The sequence below is a fragment of the Lycorma delicatula genome, chromosome 1, assembly GCF_047948215.1.
Source record: "Lycorma delicatula isolate Av1 chromosome 1, ASM4794821v1, whole genome shotgun sequence".
NCBI lineage: Eukaryota > Metazoa > Arthropoda > Insecta > Hemiptera > Fulgoridae > Lycorma > Lycorma delicatula.
In genome coordinates this window covers 159651479-159675211 of record NC_134455.1, presented here as the reverse complement: position 1 = coordinate 159675211, position 23733 = coordinate 159651479, and the positions used below count along the sequence as shown (strand labels likewise).

At 28.3% G+C, this 23733-nt stretch overlaps 1 protein-coding gene across 1 annotated transcript in view; it reads right to left on the bottom strand.

The window, feature by feature from the left end:
* Positions 1-1865: 1865 nt before the first annotated feature.
* RhoGEF3 (Rho guanine nucleotide exchange factor 3) overlaps positions 1866-23733 on the bottom strand; it is a 171679-nt gene continuing 149811 nt past the window's right edge. Inside the window, exons 10-16 of the mRNA XM_075354770.1 lie at positions 19528-19707; positions 13838-14059; positions 12607-12747; positions 8232-8360; positions 6922-7006; positions 4111-4353; positions 1866-2304 (exon numbers count right to left, since the gene is read on the bottom strand). Of these exons, the coding sequence (XP_075210885.1) occupies positions 2120-2304; positions 4111-4353; positions 6922-7006; positions 8232-8360; positions 12607-12747; positions 13838-14059; positions 19528-19707 (1185 nt within the window). The 3' untranslated portion in view covers positions 1866-2119. The remainder of the gene's footprint in view (positions 2305-4110; positions 4354-6921; positions 7007-8231; positions 8361-12606; positions 12748-13837; positions 14060-19527; positions 19708-23733) is intronic.

The following is a 23733-nucleotide window of genomic DNA, read 5'->3' as shown; positions in this document are numbered from 1 at the left end:
TAACAGAGATGAGAAGATAAAATATGTTTAAGTTAAATGATAAAAAGTTCAGTCTTACCCTGAGATCAGTAAGGCAGCAGTCAAGGTGTTGCAGTATAAATACCTTGAAAAATATGCTGGAAAAGAGCTCTGTAAGAAGTTATTTTGGTACATAAAAAATTTAAGGCAACAATTTCAAAATCTACATAAAATTTAAAATAAAACTAAAAGTAACTGAATAATATGATAGTAACAATGCATATTATCAATATTTACACATAATAGAGATTATGAATGACCATTGATTGTGAATAAGATCATCTTTTAGTAATGGGAAAAGTTAAAAACATTATATATAAACATATCTCTTTTGTCAATTTTAAAAACGATGTGAGAATGATAGTATAATAAAGATTTCTACTTTTGAAATATGAAATGAAAGAAAGCTATAGAAGAAACGAGATTTAAAAAAAAAGAAAAAAAAACACTTGAATAAATTATAAAGTAAATAAGTTTTAATAATTGCTAAGAATTAAGTATGCATCCAGTATTTGCAATTTCAGTAAGAAAAGAAACCAAAAAAAAAAGAATTTGTACATATATGAACACTAAATAACAAAACTAGAATTTCCTCACATAGTAACATTACCATCAATAAGGTTACAAAAATTTACAACAGATGTGGCTGCACATAACTGCACTATGTTATCACAGATTAATCAATGAATATAAGATGATTTGGAGACCGATAGAAAATAAACAAAAGATTTCCTGTAGCTAACTAAATATTTGTACAAGTCGCAAAATTGATGATTTTGAGAAAGTTGATATTCTATTTAAAATTTGATAGTCAGTTAACACTCTTTAAATTAGATGTAAAGGGTGTTAACTTAATGTTTTAACTCCAACAATTTTTTTTAAATTTCCAGAGAATGGTAATTGTTACACTGATTTAGACAAACATACTTGAAAGAATACCTAAAGTCCTTGAAATAAGAAAAAACAACTTATAACAAAATATTAGGGTGAATTGAGTAACAGCACCACGATAAAATAGTTAAGTAATGTTTAAGGTCTTATGTGCATTTTTTGGGTTTTGAGTTTAGCAGTGAAACGTTTGCACTATAGTTACAATAACAAAAAAGCAGAATAAAATATTTCAGAAATTTTGGAATGAGGAAGTAAATTATTTATAAAAAGAAGAGCATTAGTAAAAGATATTAAGTTAAAAAAATGTGTAACAGTAAACTTAAATAGTATCAACTGATAAATAGCCCAATTAATATGTTTCAAATATAAAACAAATAATGCACAAGATCCCATAAGTAAAAAATTAAAACAATAACTGCAGCTAAAGACCGTAGCAGTTGACGCTAGTCATAAAACATTAACAAAGGTTAAAAATAATGGCCTAAAAGGTTAAGAAAAAGGAATGATTAAATATTTCATGTTTAATGTGCTAAACACTAGGTTCTTCATTGATACATATGAAAACGTGAGATTTAAAAAAATTAACAACAGCTGTTCATAATTCTACAACTTATTACAATATAATTTTAGCTAAATTAAAATTGTTATCATAATAGAGTTCCACTAAACAAGATAAAAAAAAAAAAAAAAAAAAGCATGAAAAATGTGCAAGACCTCAAACAGAAACCATTATGTCTTTATTCAAGATCTCCTGTAATCAAATAAAAACATAACAATTATTTACTGTATAATATGTTATGTTTACTGAATATGTGAAGAATTCTGTAATTCTATAGCAGTAAAAAAGATCATATTTATTCCAAAGGAGACACATTAACTTGTTTAATACTTAATAATTCAAACTCAATAGATTGATGATGAAAAATTACAAAAGTCATTAAAATCAACCCTCTTCATACCATATTTGCATTTTAATCAATGCAATACAATCAGTCTTAATGAAATAAAACTATAATTATTTATTACATAATAATATTAACAGCAGTAAGTATAATAATGGTCAGTAGTAATAATAATGATAATAATAATAATAGAAATATTATTATTAAAATGAATATTAATAATTAATTAAGTCATTAAGATATAAATATTACAGGTATTTAATTTATTATCGTCACACCCATCCCTTGACTGTGACGATCACTTGTTCTCATGACGGATGAACTGTCTGAAGGGTGGCAGCCCTGCCCAAGGCACGAGTCTTTTTATTACCGCCAAAAGTGAACCAAGTACCAACACGACGACCCAAAGAATGTGTCGAACCATTTAATCCATTAGAGCGTGCTGATAATGCGACTGCATCTGATGAACCTATTCCTCTTTTGTAATTTTTACCTGAAATAATTTATTTTAACAGTAAAATTAACATTTTTAACAAAGAACATATAAAAATAGAAAACCTTTTTTACATATAAGAATAGCTGAATAAGGAATGTAGAAATATCAGTGCTGTAGCGTACAAAATTACTAGGATCTCCAAATTGTAAAGAATATGATAGTGTTCATCCAGGTTACTTTCCTCTGACACAAATCTTGGTAATAATGGAGGCAGATCAATTTTGGCCAAATTAACTAAATTATAAGCAATTGAAAGTTGATTTTTCAAGAAAGTCCAGGAGAAGCTTTACTAAATGAACATCTAAAGAGACATGATATGTTTAAAAATAATGATAATTATAAATCTGTAATTAAAATCTACTCAAATTATTCTGTTAAAAAAAGTACAAATTTTCATGAATATCCAAAATCTGTGGCAAATTGTGCAAAATTTCACCATTATACCCTTTTGACAGCATCCAAAATTTCATCAGCTTTTAAAATATCATTTTTATGTTTACATATGTTAAATATTGTATGTTAAATGTATGACATATTAAATACATGCTACATACAGTATCATTCTATTATAAGTGTGATAAATAGAAGTCTTAAAAAGCAGAGTCTGCAGTGTTGTAAACAGCAATATCAGGCAACACAAATAAACAACAGATAGAAACAGATTCAATAATTTATGGTAATCAATCATAAATGTACACAGATATATAAGAAATTTAAATAGCCTAAAAATGACCAAAAAGCAAAAATATTGTATTTTACTGCTATACAAAACTATTGTATAACAATAACTACTGTATACTTTAGGGGTGTTAATTTTTTTATCCAAGTAGTGAGTTTTGCTCAGAATGTCACTTTTAATTAATTAGATTAAAATAAGAACGTACAAGAAAGATTTAGCTTTGTTTAACAATTTATTTATCTATAATAGAATACATTTAAACCATAGAGTTTGAATTAGGGTACTCATGTGGCAGAATCAAAAAAATTAATTGTAAACAGAATTTCAAGACTTCGATTTAACATACTGTATATCATATTTTTTAAAAAGTAAGATGCACTATTTCTCTACCTTACGCTTTTTAAAAATTTGTTTGTGCCAACAAAATGAAGATATTGATATCCTGTGATTGGTTTTTTTCAAAAATCTAAATTAATAGTGGGGTCTGACATTTCTTTCAATGTCAGAAAATTTGAACAATTTAATGTACTAAATTTATATTATTAAGGAAAAATTTCTTAGTTCTACACATTATTTTATAATTAAATTTTTACATTTAAAACTGCTTTTAATACAAGAAGTGTCATGACAGTACAAAAACATAAAATTACAAGTTCCATTTGATTGTTTAAAGTGTATACAGTCATGTTTAAAACAATAGTTCCCTTGGATCACCAATATTATAAAATGCTAGGTACTGTATTTTTTTAAGATGACTAATTCAACAGAGGTGCTCAAACTTTGTTTATGAAAATATAATATCAACATTTTTACCACGAGAATCATGAGAAATAATTACCTGGCGAAATACCTGACCAAAATTTGAACTGGGTGAAAGGCAAAGACCATGGATACCTATCCATGGTGATAGGCATGCTTTTGGCATTTATTAATGATTACCTACCATAGCATTTAAAACTACTTAGAATATACATAAAAAATTATAATAATGAAAGTAATAACCTTTTTATTATTCTACGACTAAGCAAAAAAATGAAGAATGTTCTTTTATAACATTTTTTATAAGAATAAGCAAATAAAATAAGGAGCAAGCTACATTTAAATAGAAGAAGAAATTAGTATACCTCTCGGTTTGTTTGGAGGTCGGCGATAACATTGTGCTGCTGCTATCCTTGCAAGTTGTCTTGCAGCTGGTGCAAATTCAAGACCATCTCGCAAATCCTGAGCAACTAAACGTCTTTCTTCAGCAAAAGCTTCTAACCATTTTGATTTTTCTTGTTGTGTACGACAACAGAATAAGAGCCATTTATCTCTTATGCAACTATATACTTTAATTCCATGCCGAATACTGACACCTAGTTGTGGATCTATTAAAAAAAAAATTCAATAATAAATATAAAAAAAAAGTCTTTATAGCTACATATACAAAAACTATTTGTTTTAACTTCAAAGAAGTACAGTTGCTAAACATACACATAAAAATTTTGGATATGATTGTGGCGATCCTACTTCATGATTAATGAATGCACTTATGTTAGTGTCTGAAAACAATTAAAAAAAGAAGTGTTTTTAGTAAAAGTGATAATTTAATAAAATTAGTAATTAAAACAATGATAAAAAAGGTAACATACAATTAATATACAAAGAAACAGGTTATAACAGCTTTACAAAAAGAACAAAGAATTTACAAAAAAAATTATAGAAGTTAACAACAACCTTCTTCTTTGTGGAAGTGAAGTCCAAACAATACGTAAATAAAAATTGAAAAACCAATTGGTATAACGCATTATTAGAAATATGCGAGAAATATATTATAAAAACTGATCATGCACTAGTTTTAAAAAAAAAATATGTAATTTTTAAGAAGTTCTTTAGAAAGGAATAAAACAAAATGGTTCTATAAGAGGTAAAAAAGGTGTCAGTGAAATGTAAAAACCATGTTTATGATATTATGATTCACTGGTATTCACAAAAGATCAGGATGAACTGACTGAAAGTGTAAATAATATAAACAGCTCAGTAGATGAAGAAAATTACAGAAACATAGCAGAAACTCTTATTCAGTATACTATAGAAGACCTCTCAGTAAGTGAACGCTTACTTTTATTCATACAATTATTGCAGAATACATTGATTTTAATTTATATATATATATATAAATTAAATAGTATTATTTTAAGTATATACATACTTAAAAAGTTATATATAAACTTAGGCTTTGCCCTTTGTCAACATTTAATCTTGCCATGGTACTTTACCACTACTGATTAAATATTTTGCATATTCATTTCTACTTTGTTTTGCTACAAGTGAAGTACTTGATCTCTTTGAAATTTGCAGTGGAGTTAAATGTGCAGAGTCCTACCTCTTAAGTATAATTCTGTTGTATTGTTTTTGTTAGTGAATTTTCATAGTCAAACACACATTATTATTATAAGGTGAATTTTTTTCTGATTAAATAATTATATAAAATATACAGGTATTATGTAGTTAATCTTTACAGGATACATGTTTATGCTGTGTGAAGAATTTGTAACCAACCAGATATTACACAAAGTGCAATTTTAACAACATTATAAGCTCTGACCAAATGATTATTAAAAACTGTTGTTTGTTATGTCAAATCTCTTTGTGAAAAAGGTTTCAGAATGAGTTGATAACTGGCAAAGGCTTCATCTCCAACAAAAATAAAATTAAGTTTTGTTCACATTCTTCTCTCTTAGAAATTTGTAGAGAATATTCATTTAAATGTTTATAAAAGTTAGTGTGTGCCATATTCCACCATCAGATATCCTTATAAGCATTCTTACATTGATGTTTATGCTTGTTTTGTAATATGTGTATATTCACAAGGTCAAACAAATCAATAATATATTTGAATCTATTCTTAGAAATATTCTGTATTCATCAGGCTCTTAATTTCTCATTACTGATAATAAATTTAAATGATTGTATTAATATATTTCATTTAACAACTTTTTTTTCACATTTTCCACCTTGATACCTTCATTTTTTTGTCTTTTTTGGTAGCACTTAAAGAAGCAGCAGGACCAGAATTGTGTGGAAAGTCAACACAAATCTGGATATCAGTATTTTAGATCTAACAGACTGATATGATTATTTTATAAAATTAATCTACATTTCATCTTAAATTTTCAATAAACTTAATCTTATATATTCAAAAAAATTGGAATGAAAACCTATTTCTAGTCTGTCTGGGCATTCTACTGAATGGATCAGGATGATAATTTTTTTTATTCTGCTCAGAATGGCCCACAAATATGTCATAAAGTGTCAATGAACCTCAAACTTGAATCTCCTCTGAAAAATCCTCAAAAGATTCTTATTTATTCCTTAATATAGGAACTTTCTGAGGTTATTTCTCACACGAAAATCACTTTGAAGATCCATCAATGCTTCATGATATATTTGCAGGCCATTCTGTGCAGAATAAAAAAAAATCAGACCGATCTGTTAAGTAGCATGACTGGATGAACTGAGAATAGGTTTTGAGTGTTCATTTTACCTGTGTTAGGAAAGAAAAGAAAAAAAAGCAAAGGGGTTGGGGGTGAGACATGGAATAAATGGATTAGGTTTTTAGCAGATTTTTTTAAAATATATAACATTATTTTGTAATTTATTTTATTAGCTCAACCAAAGTACAGAATAAATGAAGTAGGATGTCATCTTATTCCACTATATATGCAGGAGCGCTTTTGCAATTTACTCGCATCATCAGCTGCATTATATATTAATCTCAAATTACATTACAAACTTTGTAAAATAATTAATTGTAATTACTTTGTAATTATACTGTTGTGGAGCAGGAAGGGTCCGATGTTTAATTATAAAAATACTCAATAAAAATTAAAGTTACTAAATATGAATAGGTCCTTTTACAAGAAAGTAAGTTCTTTTAACTTACACTTACTTACCTTTACCATCTGCTACATTTATAACATCACTTGTGTCCATTTCCATTCGGCCCTTATATACGTAAGTATTTCTTTTTAAGATATCCTGAAAATTTAAAATAAAGAATAAAAATACAAAATAGTTACATCATAACTAAATAAAACTTCAGTGAGCAATAAAAACTATACAGTGTAAAAAACGATCTTTAAATTATGTAGAATATATAATTACCTATCACATAATTCACTAGTAGTTTCAGTTAATCATCGGTTAAAATTACAATCATCAGAATGAATAAACTCATAAATAAGAACTATAAGTGAAATACTTTTATGAGAAACCTTATTTCAATGTTTCAAAAAAAAGAGAAACTGGAATAAACTGCTTTACTGTATTAAACAGACAAGAGTGGTTTGAATTTTTTCAAAATGAGTTGATATCTTCAAGTCATGTTCAAATATTCCTAATTCAGTAAAAGACTTCAATGAATGGAAAAGTGTTAAAAAACAGAATTATCTTAGAGAATTTTTAATAAGCAGAATGCTTGAAATTAATAATCACAATTTTTTTTCACGCATTAGTCTTATAAGTAAACATTTGAAGTTATAACTATGTTAATTCATTTATTTATTCATGTGCTAATAAAATCTAAATGGAGGCTAGATTAAGTCCAATTATTCCTCAATATTTTGTTGAATGAAGGAAGCTCATTTAGCAAAGTATTCTTTTAAAGACCAAAGAAAACAAAAATTAAATGTACTTCTACCTTACTACTTACACAACATAATAATCATTAATCAGTTTGTCTACCAACAAAAGTCTTTTTTAAATAAAGAACTTAGAAAATTGGTTCAACCTTTTTAATAAATAAATAGAAAACTTGAATACAATAGGTTTTTTTACTAAAAACTTCTTTTATAGTTTATAATTGAGTTTTTTCTTGGCAAATTGGCAAACTGTATGTGTCTGCATTAAATATTCTTTAAACAGTCCTAATAGTAGTAACCCACAAAACTGCTTGCATTACATATTAAACTTATAAAATACTAAATTTATAGCATCTAGAGTTAGTTAAAAACCATGCTCTATAATCACACATATCTTTTTGATATCATTTTTTTATTATTTAATATAACTACTTTGTATAAAATTGTATTACCAGGCCCAAATAATAAATTTAAAAAAAAAATTGCTTTCCTCTTTAGAAACTTGGGATTTATTACTAAATTTAAATTTTATTTAGTAAAGAGTTAAGGAAAATAATGGTCAAGCACAGATTTCTCTTTTGATAAGTAAAATCTATAAAAAATACCAGTGGAGCTGAGATTACCTTTTTACAGTAAACAAGTTGATGATCAAATAAGAACAACATTATGCTACTAGTCCACATTCCAGTAGTTATTCTAACAGCTTCCCCTTGATATATCAGCTGAGAACTGCCTTCAATTAAATCATCACCCTGAAAAATCCACAACATAATTCTTTACAACGATCAGATAAATAAAAATGTCTTAACAAAATTGACCTTATAATTTGTCTATAAAATAAAATTGAACTTACTACATTAAAACCTACTTTAAAACCTAATTTTCTAAACGAAAGTTTTATTTTTCCTTAATTTGATCCTCATATAAACAAACTGATTTCATGGAGGTACAGCCTAATTCCAAGAATGTCTGTCTAATCCCACAAATACACACTAGGCAACTATACCAAAGTTATTTATTATGCTACAGCCTTATTAACTATACACTATCAATTGTTTATTATTTTTAGCTATAAACAAATATATTTAGCTTACTTCATTTTATATTTATTTTATTGTTTTATTATTTTCTTATACAAGTATTTTTATTGTTAAAAGTGAAGGTTTGCTTTTATTTATAATCATAAATTCTTTATTTTGTCTAATGCTAAAACACTTCTGATGCTAAAATGAATAATATAATACTACTTTGGAAAAATATTATTTTAGTTACATTAAATTTTTTTAATTTATACAGTTATAAATAAAATATATAAATTTTATATGGAACTTTAGATTTTAAATGTGTTACAATTTAAGTTTAAAATATAATTAATCACTATAATAATCTGCCTGTTTGATTCCTTTCAATTTACTGGTTGAATCGTTAGACCTATGTGTTGTTTCTAAAATATTTATCGCCATTTTGTCTACCAATTTGTCAATGATGCCGCCCACTTTCAACATTTTTTTTTTTAATGTGTCACATACAATTCTCAGTCATTATTCTGTCAATTTCTTCTTGAAAGACTACTTTTTACATTAAAAACTTTACTGTTTGTGGCTACATATCCTTTGGTATGGCTTCAGATCATCTCAATAAACTGAAAGAGTAGATTGGTATGATAAAAGCCTTAGAATAAAACATACATATTTTCTTACTATTTTAATAATTATACGTTTTTTTATATTTTTGCTGTAGTACATTTTACTGTTGTATCAAGTGGTATATGTTTGGTATTATGAGAATCGTTCTGAAAGTTTTGACATGACAAAGAAAACACAAGATTGTTTTTATATTTTTCAATGTAGTAATCTTGAAATTTGACTGTTTTAGACTAACAACTTTTTAATACTCTCAGTATAATGCGATTTCTCCAGGTTTGGGAAAAGGAAGTAATCACTGGAAGCCAAATCTGATGAATTTGGGTCATGTGGAAACACTTCAAAGTGTATTTCATGGAATTTTTACAGCAGCAACCTGAGATGTAAAAGCAGGTGCATTACCATGGTGAAAAAGCACTTTCTTTTTGGCCAGATGTGGACATTTTAGCCTGAATAGCATCCTTCAATTGGTCCAGTAGTGAAGCATCATACTTCCAAGTAATCATCTTGCCTTTTTCCAGGAAGTCTATGAGCATCACATCACAAGAATCCCCCCCAAAAAAACAACATACCTTTCCTGCAGATGGAACCATTTTTGCTTTATTGAGCGCACTTTCACCTGTCCCACTGTTTGGTCATTGGCATATAATGGTAAATCCATTATTCATCTACTTTTATAAAATTCTGAAGAGATTCAGCAAAATCACACACAAATTCAGCACCCATAGAGCGTATAGCTTTTTCATACCCAAAACATCATGTAAAATGTACTGGAGAAACATCTATGAAAATGTTTGCAATGTCAGCAAGCTCACGTAACTTCAGTTGGTAATCATTTAATATTGCATTGTGGATTTTATTGATGATTTCATTTGTGTTAGTAATTTAGGTTTTTAAGCGTATATTCTTGAATGATATACGACCATGTTTTAAATTCAGCAGCCCACTTTATCATCGAAAATGATGGAGAAGAATCCTTCAAAGTGGAATCTAACTTTTTTTCTTTATCCATCAGGGTTAAATCTTTTAAAACAAAGTACTCTGTAACAGGTTGAATTTCAATTTTATCCATTTCTCAGAAAAAGTGAAAACTTGTTTGCTGTACTCCATCACTACAAATAAGCAACAGAATGCATGTGTATGAAATTTCACAGCATGTCACCGAAAGAATTATACTTGACAAATATCATAATCAATTGATTATATGAGATGGTATCAAAATATTTTGAGACTACAAAATATTTTGTAACATGCCAACAGATAGCAGCACAAGGCTGCATATACAGTTATAGTGTGCATTGGTAGCTGTGCAGCTTGTGTTACTGTGAACACGTGTGTTACCACTTTTGCGATTCCAACATGAAATGATACGTTTGAACAAAGAATGAATATGAAATTTTATTGATACACGAAAATCTGCCTGAAATGTTAAAAATACCATACATAAAAATATGTTGTCAAATAATAAAAATATTAATTAAAAATTAAAATGATAAATATGTTAAAAAGAATGAATTTGTGTGTGTGATTTGGCTAGCCAATATTATATTACTGACAGTAATATACGTCATATTTTTATATGTGGAATTTTCAACTTTAATTTTAACTTTTAATTTTGATTTTAAAGTTTATATCTAAAGTTTTGGAAAATTCTTTTTTGCTGTATTTATTAAGGATTTTTTTTGTTAATGGTGTGTATTTATAATGCGAGAAAATCGTGAAAGTACTCTTGTATATATATATATATATATATATACTGCTACTCAAACTTATCTTTTATTAAGAAAGGGTAAATAAAATCGTGTGAGAATTTAATTTCTTTTAAAGAATTACTTGTCATGGAATAATAAGGTTTTAACCTGGAACGCTGCAACAGTCATCTGCTGATAAATACAGCACAATTCAAATGGAAAAAAAAGAAGAAAATAAACACTTGAAATATTGTATTCTATTTCTAAGACTAGAAGTTCTTAGTATTTTAAATAGATATAGAAACCCATTCTACTTATTTCTTCAAGTTTTGAATAACAAAATTTTATCAATAAATCTGTATTGTTATGCAGTTGTTAATATTTTTAAAATGTTACTGTATTAGCTGTTGATGTATAAACTAACAATTTGTATTCTAACTGGAGTTGAATTTTTAAATTCATTCTGTAGCAAACATTTACTTTATATTTATAAAACTGGGATGAATCTTTAAAAGAAAATGTTACTACTTATATTAAATGAATTTAGAGAAAATGAAGTTAACAGTTATGATTTTCTGAACATTTTTAAAGAGAATGGCGATGATTCAACTCTATGAATTGGGTATAACTTCTGAATATATTTTATGTGGTACATCTTTCTGGGTAGTAAATAGCAAATCTATTGTGTTTTTATTTAGCTTTAAACATCTAAACTATCTTTTACTAGGTTTATATTAAATTATGCAGTTTGTTTCTAAGGATAATTTTTTTAATGCATTTTTTATCTTTCAGCTATTTCAATTTTAACAAGCTACCTATTAGTCACATAATTTTAAGAAGTTATTAGATAATAATTCAAGAAAATATACTCAAAGTGATATCTAATCCTTATAACTTATTTTTACATTTAAAGTAACTGAAGCAACTAAAACAAGTTCTGCAAAATTGAATGCTCATCATAGTGTAAAATTTCTGGGTCTTTATTAATGTCAAATTTTTGTGGGATGATGAAATTGTTCATAACAAAATTAAACTGTATTTATTTTCTATTTTGGCACTTTAATAAAATGCTAAGCTTGCCATCATTGTTAAATATCAATACACCTACATTCATTCCCAATTAAAATAAAATACCACCTTTTGAGGCTCCCTCAAAAAATTTTTAAAATTTTCAAGACAAAAAAATGTGCTGTTTGCACATCATAAATGTGAGTCATTTGACTAATACTTAGTAAATTAAAAATTTGAATTTTTCATGCGTTTATATATATGAATGTATGCAACCTTAACTAAAAACAATAGACACTTATTCTTAAAAAAAGAACCAAAACCTCTATCAAACAGACAATAGATTTGTCTATGTATTCTTCATGGTGTGCATAACACACAAAGTTCTGTTTATGTACAGAACTCAACACATCACTTCACCTTATCAAAAACACCTTATTTTGATCTCATTGCCAATCCATTAATAAATAAATTATCAACCCATTTAAAATGCTTTTCTTTCAATTAATTTAAAATAAAATTAAAAGATAATATTTTTTCATTTACAGTAACAAAATTACCTTGTCAATAAGCTTTTAAATAGTAATTAAAAAAAACCTGAACTTTCTGTTTCTCTATTTAATGCATATATCTTAAAAATGTTTAAATATTCATACCTCCCAACCTTCAACACGTTGCTGCCATGATGCAAGCTTTTCTAAACTTTCCATTCGTCTTTTGCGTTCATTTATGAGTACAGCTACACCACGCATTGCTTCAAGTGCTTCTTGTATCTTACTATGGTCCAAATGATCAGACTGAAAATGATCAAACATTAGAATAATTATTTCCAATAAAATTAACAATGAAATATAATTCTGAAGAAGATTAATCTATCTATAAAAATTAACCAATTTAGTAACAGAAATTCTAACATTATATTAATAGCTTAGGTCAGTGGTTCCCAAACTTTTCTGAGTCATGGTACCCTTTTTCAATTGAAATTTTTCCATGGTGTCCTACTCTAAGTAAAAGTATGACTACTCGTAAGTAAGAGATAAAAATAAATAAAACTCATGTATCTTCATTATTTAACTTTTCTTTTTTTTTTACTTTATAAAAGTTTTTTTTTTTAAATTAACAATTATAAATGTCTTGGTTCAATTAATTCTGAAGCTTTTACAATATTTTGCGACACCCCTGTGAAGAGATCATGGCTCCCCTGGGTGCTGTAGCACACAGTTTGGGAATCACTGGCTTAGGTGCAGGAATATCAATGTGTATCATACCATTTTTATAGATTTGCTAATGCTATTGCTACATTTCAAATGATAAATCTAATTTTTTTAATTAAAATTCACAGGACCTATTAAGAACTATATAAGACCTATATTATGGCTATAGTTAGTATTATTAATCTACTTAGTGTTAGTGTCTACTTAGTGTTTTGTATCAAGAAGACTTGATATGAAACACAAATCTCGTGTAGACAAAATCTGAATAATTTATAACTAGGTGCATGTGAATGATTTGATTTACTAATTAATGAATAGTCTTTATGTATTTTTAGGGAATCATAAGTTGAATAAACTAATGTTTGTTTACAAAGAAAAACTAATCATCTTTTTTGACATAACATTTTATAATATCTTGTAAATCAAACCGTTTTATTTTTCTATTTTCACAGTACTTTGTCAATTACATAAAATAAAATCTGTAAAATATGGGGGACTTTTTTTTTAAAAATGAAACTGAATTAATGTTCATTACATAACTACAAAATAACTGCATTACATAATTGTGGTTACATAGAAAAAAATACAAAAATATTTATAGAAAAGTATTTAGAATTTTGGTAAAAGTAAAAACTACTAAAAGCTTTACCATGAAATTAAATATAGTAAATACCTTAGTATATTTCAACAATTCAGCTAACTGTAGAGGATATTTACATATCCGTTGTACTGGAGTTAATAGATAACCATCCAAAGGTATTTCAATTAAGCCTCTCATCAGTCTACATGCTTCAAAGAATTTGTTGTAGCTATTATGTTGATACAGCTCCTGTAAAGTAGCTATTGCTAGAGGATGACTATTGCAATATTCTGAGTACATTCTAAATCCTGCTTGCTGTAAAAAAAATAAAGAAATAAAATATCAGAATACATAAATATAAACAGTACCAAAATTATGGTGAATAAATTAAAACTTTAAAGCCAAAAGGTTAATAAAAAACCAGGAATTGATTTTACACAAGAGCTTAAATAAAGGAGTTCTAATTTCTGAAGGTTAACGTATTTATAAACCAAATCATTAATTAATATCTTATTAAAAAAAATTAATAATTCTATGGGAGTTGTACACAACTGCTGAGCATTATCGTTTTCTATTAAAAAAAACTAATGTAAACTAAAGATTTCTGGAAATTACCTATGTCAGTATGAACAATCAAATTGTACAATATGTAAAACATGATATAGGAACTCAGTCTGTTTTGTAGCCATTTTGCTACAGGAATCTTTAATTCATATCAACTAAGTTCTTCCTGAATGCATTATTTTAATGACAAATTACTTTTCTACCAATCATGTTCAAGTTTTAAAGAGTGTACTAAGAATCTTGCTTCACTTTATGTAAATGTAAATGTAAATGTAAAATCTACAATTTTTAAGAAAAATAAAGAATTTCACACCTTAAAATTCTCACTAATAAAAATGTTTGACATTTATATACAATATTAAAGCATCTGATAAAATTGATAAAGCAGCATAGGTTTATAAAAGCTATATGTAATTAATGGTGGTTATAGTTTATACGTTTTGAGATTGTTGAACACAGCTACAACATACATAAATGAGTGATAAACGTATAAATACCAGTTGAGAAAAAGATGTGAAAAAGTGTTTTATACAGAGTTTAGTACATGGAAAATTTATGCAAATGTAGTTTTATTAGTTCTGAAAAATGATCTTAAAGTAAAAAGAAAATAAATATTTTTTAAATTTTAAGACATGGACATGATGAAAGATGAAAGGAATAAAATGGTCAAACTATTGTAGAGATGTTAAAATAAAGTCAAAGAAAAAAGAAATAAATTAAATGCCACAAGGAAATAAAATTCTGATTTTATAGGACAAATACTTAGAAAAGAGCTTGTAAAAAAAAACCATAATAGAAGAGTAGGTGGAAAAAGAAGCAGAAAAGATAAATAACAACAAAATAATTCAAGATAGATAGAAATGGCAAAAAGGGTTCCACTGAGGTCTGTCTTCAACTTCAACTTTGATTCATCATATTATATTATATTATTTATGAGCACAAATGTCATGAAATTTAAACTTGACTTCTAGAGTGGATCTCCTCAGTTCCATAAAATTTTCTCTTAAATAAAGTTGAATTTTTTCACTGGTATGTGAATTAATGTACATACCAATATACTGAAGTAATAAATCTAAAATTTCTCTTGGTTGGATTATACACAAAAACTTTTCAAATACTTTCATTGATTAGTTTTAAAGCAAATCTATATTAGACTTGAAAAAGCCTATTATTTTAAGTTAAATATTAGGGATTGTCAAATATGATGCAATGAAAAGGGATGTGATTGGTTTTCTCAAGTTAACCAGTAATGGTTGTCATGTTAATCAGTAAAGGTGATAACAGATTGTTATTTTATTTACTTGAAAAGTTATAAAACATAATTTTTTGCTATAAACCCACAAAAGTTATGAATAATTTTTTTTTAAAATTAAAATGTAACTTAGTATATTTAAGTCATAATAAATGATAACTGATTTTTTGAGAAACACTAATAACTTTTTTTGTAAAATTAAAAAAAAAAAAATTATAAAATACTCTTTCTTTAAACAAATATTTTCACTAATCTTTTTCACAAAATAATTTTAATTGCTTGAACTTCACTATAATGTTTACTTTTCAGTAAACTTTCAAGATTATATATTGCTAAATGAGGAACCAATTAAAAAAAAACTTTTATAATAACTAGTGAATTTAAATTTAGAAGCTAAGTACAAGAATCCCAGCAGAGCTCAATTCTAACAGTAACCTGACTATTTATACTGAATTCATATCCTCAGGCCTCTTCACTATTCTAATTCAAAAAAATTTTTAAATGCCATTCTTATTGTTAAAAATGAAATTACTAAATAATCTTTTAACTGAAATAAAGCTTTATCATGACATCCATCATAAAAATAATTGTTTATAACATATTTCAAGACCAAACAGTTGCTACACAGCAGATTAGTAAAACTAAAACTTTCAGTACATCAAAGAAGACTGTAACAAGATGTATGTAACAAATCATATGTCATGTATCAAAGTGAATGTCTTAATATACATTATTTGCACATTATAATTATATATTTTTGTCAAATATCTGATACAACATGCTCAAATTATTCGTATAAATTGAAACTAATAAATTGATAAACTCCTACAGATAAGATTCTGGGACCTATTTTATTTGATTTTTTAGGTAAAAAAATTAGAAATCACTTATTCTGTATCTTAAATTAACATCCTAAAATGTTAAGTATGGCCTAATTTCACCGGGGTTGAAGTTGAAAATTGCCTTCTATTGTTTCATGTGTATTTACTTCTGCCCATGTATGCTCAATGAATAAGATGTTGACATCTCAAGTGAAATTTTCCTGTTTTGTTTTTCGGTAAACAAAACATACATGTAAAGTTGTCGATTAGTATTCCACTAGTTGTAAAACTCCAAATGAAGCAAACCATCTCCTGGGTGTAGATGTTGAACAGACTGTTTATGATAGGGTAAAACTTGTTTTGTTTAACTGTTCTCCAAACCATCAAACGTGAAACTCTGATATTGCTTAGAAAGACATCATGTACTGACAGCTGGACTGTGCTGAACTGCGTTAATAATAATTTCATCAATAACAGCATTGTGTAGCCAGATAGTTGGTATTACTAATAAGTAGTAAGCCTGTTTCTGTTTCTTGCAAAAAGTCATGCAAATTGTTTTGAGATGTAGAATCCTGCGATTTGGAATATGTATTTCATATTCTACCACAGCAGCTGTAGTATTACCACTACACACACCCAGAATGAATATTGCATCAGTGAATTCCTCTGTTGTAAACAAGTATGGTGTTACATCAGTGGCAAACTGATCATGCTCACACTAAAATTGACAAAACACATTTACTAACGACAGCACAGTTTAAATTACCAGATATACTTAATGTACCTTACAGATTATTTAAACACTAATATAATATTGCATATTGTTGATCAGCTGTTGTTATTTTATTGCCAACATTGAAATAATAATTTTTCAAATAATTTATTGTATTTCTGTCAGTAATAAAAAGATTATTATGTAAGTAATTTTTATTTCACAACTGCTGTGTAATTTTCAGTTTTTAAAATTTTTCAACAGTAAATTTTGTATTTACAGTTTTTCCACATTACCAAAAAAGAATCAGGTTTTTGTTTACATACACAAGTACTTTTCTGACAATTGCAGTAATGTAGTGTTTCTAAATATGATTCAAATTTTTATAATTTTTCTTTGTTTTATTTAAGTTATCATAAACCATTTTTTCAGAATTAAATTCACTACAAGTTTTGTTTAAACCCACTTAACAACATTATTGTACGTCAAACACAAAATCAAGGTTTTTCACCCCAATTTATTTGTTATCCCAATTTTATCTTTACCCCAATTTATTTGTGATGAAAACGAATAAATTGAAAAACTCCTACAGATAAGATTCTGAGACTTATTTATTTGATTTTTTAGGTAAAAAAAATTAAAAATCACTTATTCTGTATCTTAATTAACATCCTAAAATGTTAAGTATGGCCTAATTTCACCGGGTAGTTGAAATCTGAGTGAAATTTTTCACTAGCCGTAACTCGCAATTGAAGCATATTATGACATATGTTTATATGAACTCTTTCATTATTTCATGAGTAGAATAGGTTATGAAAGTTCTGGAATAATTTCATAATACATGCTGTAAATAACTAAAAGCAATAGAAATTGAACATATTGTGTCAGATCACCTTTATAAAATTGAAGCGCTTTGGTGCTACTCACTATTTAAAAAAAAAAAAATTCTAAAGATACAAAAATGGTGTAAATGGTAGTAAATATAAGACATGTTACATTTTTGAGTGAAACGAGTTTTATCACAAGCTTTTATATTGTCCTCTTTTATGTTTGGTATATGAAAATTACTGATAGACTTAAAATCTATATCGGTTTAGAAACTGTATCGTTTGACTGATTGTTATACTGATAGATTTTTAAAGTAACACTATTTACTCTCATAATATATCTCTTAGAAAATTTAGTAAATATTCTGACATAACATCACCTTCATAGTAACAATATTAAACTTACACATTCTACAGGTGAGCAACATAAAACTGAATCTACAATGTAACCGCTGTAGAATCAATAGTTTTTAAGTTGGAATGAAATTTTATGAATGATATGGATAAATTAAATAACGAAATCTTAAAAGGTAATTTTTAAAGTTGCATTTATTTACCTTATTACAAAAGATGTTCAAAATGACCACCCTGGACATCGATGCACTTTTGTGCTTGACTGATCATATTGAGAGTCATTTGACGCAAAACGTTGTCACTTAATGTCGTTTAATGTTCACTTTCAGTTCATGTTCTGTGAATTAACATAGCCGGATAAATGAATTCATGCCTCGTCTGACAAGAAATACGACATCGGGTCTATCTGTTCACTAAAAATGTTTTCGAGAAGCCAGTTGCAATAATCAAGTCATTTCAGTTTGTCTGTCTCCTTCAGATGTTGCACAGTTGTAATGCAATTTTAATTCATGAAGAATTTTATGACAAGATGTGTATTTAATACCTGATTGTTGGGATAACCTGTGTAATGATTTTTTGGACTGGACTCCTTTCAATATCGGCAATGGCCTGTGGAGTCCTAAGTGAAGGAAGGTTGCCTATTTTGTTTTGCATTTGAAACCAAACCTGTTGTACGCCATATTTTTAACTAAATTGTGTATGCTACTCTTCATTGGGATACAGGAATTTGTTAATTTTTCTATGAAAAATTTCCAAATGGTGATTCTTCAAGTGACCCAGAACGTATATAGGCCTCAACTATACCTATCGTCTCCTGGATTGAATAAGGCATTTTACATAAAAACAACTGCACTCACAATACTGCACTGCAACAAAACATATACTGCACCGACACGGAACCACTTGACAAATGGCAGCAACAATCAGTAGTAACATATACATCCACTAGCTGCGCTAGTTGTGAGAGAGTCTTTCATAAATAGTATTGGGTAGCAGTTTCATTATGGGCTTGGTTTTATGCTGCTCATCCTGTATAACTTGTATTCTTTTTAATAAGATTAAACATATACATATATATTTAAATAAAAATTTTCAATGCAAATAATAAATTTGAAAATTATATTATGAGATGTACATCACTCTGTTCTCCGATCTTGTAACTGCAGTGGAACATATATTTGTTTTCTTGCCCCACAATGGTTAAAAGCAGTTATAAAGAAAATAAATTAGACTTTATCAAGGCTTAAACTTACATGTTTTAAAAATGTGTCACCAATACAACTTTTGTGAGGAGCATCCCATTCAACACACTTTTCCAGATCTTCAAGAAATTCACTTTGGAACTGCAATAGTTGTTCAAGATTTCCAAATATTGTTGTTATTTGTTCTTCACTAAACATGTCTGTTCTCCTTCTACATTCAGCCAAATAGCCCTGGAAATAAGGAAAATATTATGCTTAAAAACAAGTAAAATTATAATGTATGTAACTAAAACACACAAAAAATGTATGTAAACTGAATTAATATACATAATCCAGTATCTCTAAAGGAATCTGGGTTTTTACATCCTTTCTTTATTCTAATTTTATTTTTTAAAATTTAAAACAATAATGTATGAATTATAAAACAAAAATTAATTTCATAATGATGATGATAAAAGTTTTCATCAATTTATCTTCAGTAGTTTTTGATGGGCGCTGATGAATCAATCATTCAGTCAGTCAGAACAAGTGCTTTATACGTACAGAAATATACATATATTAATCACTTAATTACAGTTAAGTTTATTGCCTTACCCACCGGGTTGGTCTAGTGGTTAACGCGTCTTCCCAAATCAGCTGATTTGGAAGTCGAGAGTTATAGCGTTCAAGTCCTAGTAAAGCCAGTTATTTTTACACGGATTTGAATACTAGATCGTGGATACCGGTGTTCTTTGGTGGTTGGGTTTCAATTAAACACACATCTCAGGAATGGTCGAACTGAGAATGTACAAGACTACACTTTATTTACACTCATACATATCATCCTCATTCATCCTCTGAAGAATTATCTAAACGGTAGTTACCGGAGGCAAAACAGGAAAAAGAAAAAGAAGTTTATTGCCTTTAATGCAATTAATGACATTCAATGCCATTTCGAATCTTACATCACACATAAAACTTTTAAAGGCCAAAAGCTATTTATGTCATTATTTTGGTTGAATAAAAATAGAATACTGAAATCTGTGAATGAAATATGAAAATATGTTATTTAATAGACAGAATAATGTTATACATGCATGGAAATATAATGGAACATTAACGAATTATGATTATAAAATGGTTACAGTGGTCTGCTACATTCATAATTTGCAATGTATGCAAATTATTATATCCTAAATTATATTTTAATTATATATTATAATACATTATAATGCTTATTATATATTATATGCTAAATTGTATATCCTCACACTGGATCTGGCACTTGACAGGTTTAAAAATGTAACTAAATAAACTTATTTTGCTAATAAGTTTATTTAGTTACATTTTTAAACTATAAAAGTAACTACTCTTACCTAGTTATAGTGTAAAAAGTATTAAAATATTTTTGAGTCATGAATCAGGCTGCAACATACCTATGCTTAGTAGTAAATTAAGTTTTCTAAATAAAATTTAGAAAATTTTCCTCAAATCTGAAAGTTTGATACAGAGTTTGCAATTCTCTTGAGATTTACAGATATAATGGTATAAAAAATGATCATTATGCAACTGGCAGTTCCTTTAATGAAAGTTTATTATTAAAATTTGACAAATTACAAAAAGTAACTACAGAATGAAAGTAAATAAGAAATATATGAGTATACTTATTTCTGTTGACCTTTCTATGGTAGAGAGGCAGCATCTCCAACTTTCATCTACAAGTTTCTGAATTTGATTCCCAGTCAGGCTTGGTAAAAAACATGTACATGTTTTTTACATGCTAAAAAATTATGTAACTGCAATTGTGCATCGTCTGCAGTAATACATAAATAAATAAACAATGTGTCCATGCTAATTGTCTTAAATTTTAATGCCAATTAGGAAGTGTAGTCGATTGTACAATATACAGCTGCATTTTTTAATATAAATTAAACTTAACTTGTGAAATTACACATTCTTTTTTCTGTTAAAAATTTCTTGAGTTAGAAAAAATAGATAATTGATTAATCTAAGATATATATATATATTTATATATATATATATATATATTATTTTACTGAAGTTAATCTTTTTAAGATTGATATTATTCCTCTGTACTGTGTTAGATTATATTTAAATTCAATTAAATAAACGACTTAGTACAAAATACTGAGATAAGCCATATCTTAACTTAATTTTAATACAATTTTGAATTTTTATTAAGCAATAATTGACTTATTTCAATCATTACTGAGGATGTGGGATCCTGCAAAAGTACTTTCATGGAAAAATTAAGCTAAGATATATCTTATCTCAAAATTCTGTATTAGGTGGTTTATTTTAACAGAACATAAATATATATATAGATATTTCGAGGGTGAATCAAATATAGTGATTTTTTTAATAAATTTATTGATTAATAATATATACAATTCATACCTTCATCATTTCTCTATATAGTCTTCTGCATGATTTACATACTTTTGCCAACGATTTGGAAGCTTGAATATTCCTTGTTCATAAGAAGTTTGAGAACGAGTCATCAACGAATTGCGCATGTACTCCTCAAAGTTTTCATTGTTTTTGAATCATTACCCATTAAAGTGATTCTTTCAAGGGCGCAAACAAAAAATAGTCATTGGGGGACAAATCTGGACTGTAGGAGGTTGGGAGTTTCCCAATGCATTTTTTCCAATTTATCCCTTGTCAAAATCATGATCTGGCATTGCCATGGAGAAGGATGACATCTCTGATGGTGGTGTTCTGCCTTTTGTTTTGGTAGGCGGCTTTTGTTGACTGTAGTAACTAGGAATAATAAGCCGCATTCACCATTCGTTATTTTAGAAAAAATCAATGAGTAAAACTCCCCTTGAGTCAAAAAAATCATTGCAAGAGCTTTTCTGAATGACAGAGGATTTCAGCCTTCACTGGGCAGCTCTCATCTTTCCTTCGCCACTCCTTACTCATTTTTGACCCTGTAGCATAATGATGGACCCATGTCTCATTACATGATGATGCACCACAAAAGATTGTCCCCCTTCTTGCTGAAAATCAAGAAGTCTTTCATTCAGAAGTCTCTCACAGATCTCCATCCTGATCTATTTTTGATTTTCAGTCAACAACCTCGGAACCCATTGGGCACTAATTTTTCTAAAGCCAAGATGATCAGTGATAATGGATTGAGCACTCCCATAGCTGATACCCACTTCTGACGCGATTTCTTCAACAGTGAACCAGCAATCCCCTTTGACAAGCTCTCGAATGGCATGGATGTTGTCAGCTGTGAGATTTGACCTTGGTTGTCAATCATGACTTTCATTTTCACACTTTCTCGCCCATCCTTAAATTGTCTGGCTCACATATAGATTCGGTTCTGGGACAGTATAGTGTCCCCAAACTGTACCTTTAAATGAGTTAACATTTTTGCAGGTTTAACGCCTTCATTAGTTAAAAAATTTATGATTATATGTCATGCAACATGACATATAATCATAATCTGCAAGGCGTGAACCTTTTGCTCACTCATGGCTGGACTGAGTACTTAACAGAGCAGAGGAGCAAACCAAGCTGGTTCCCTCTCTCTAAACACACCAAACATTAACAACACCCCACTCCGCCATCCAGCTCAGAACTGCTTGCTGTGCATAATAGCAAAATTACCATTTAAATTTGATTCACCCTGGTATATACGAGGTGCGACAATAAAGTAATGAGACTGATTTTTCTTTGCAAGATGTGGCAACCCTGCAGCTGGTGTAGGCACACCATCTTTGACCTTGGTCTATAAGCTACTTCTAGTCCAAGCGGCACATTGATGCTGCAACTGCTCAGTCGTGAGTTGTGCTGTAATAAGTGAACACGTGTTTGTGTCTCTCGTCACAGAAATGAAACCGCAAAATAATGTGCAACGGTATGCCATTTATTTTTGCGTTAAATTGGGTGAAAACGCGACAACAACTTATGGTAAGCTTCAGAAGGCTTTGGGAGAGGAGGTTATGTCAAGAGCTCAAGTTTTTCGGTGGCATAAAATTTTTAGTGAAGGCAGGAACGAATGTTGAAGACCACAGTGGACGACCATCAACCTCACGGACAGATGTCAACTTGACCAGGGTGCGTGAAATCGTACGATCTGATCAAAGATTATCTGTGAAAATGATTGCACAGAACTCAACATCAATCGAGAAACGGTTCGTCTAATATTAACTGAAGATCTTGGTATGAGAAAGATTTGTGCAAAAATGGTCCCCAAAAATCTCACACAACAGCGAGAAACACGGAAAAATGTGGCAGCCGATCTGG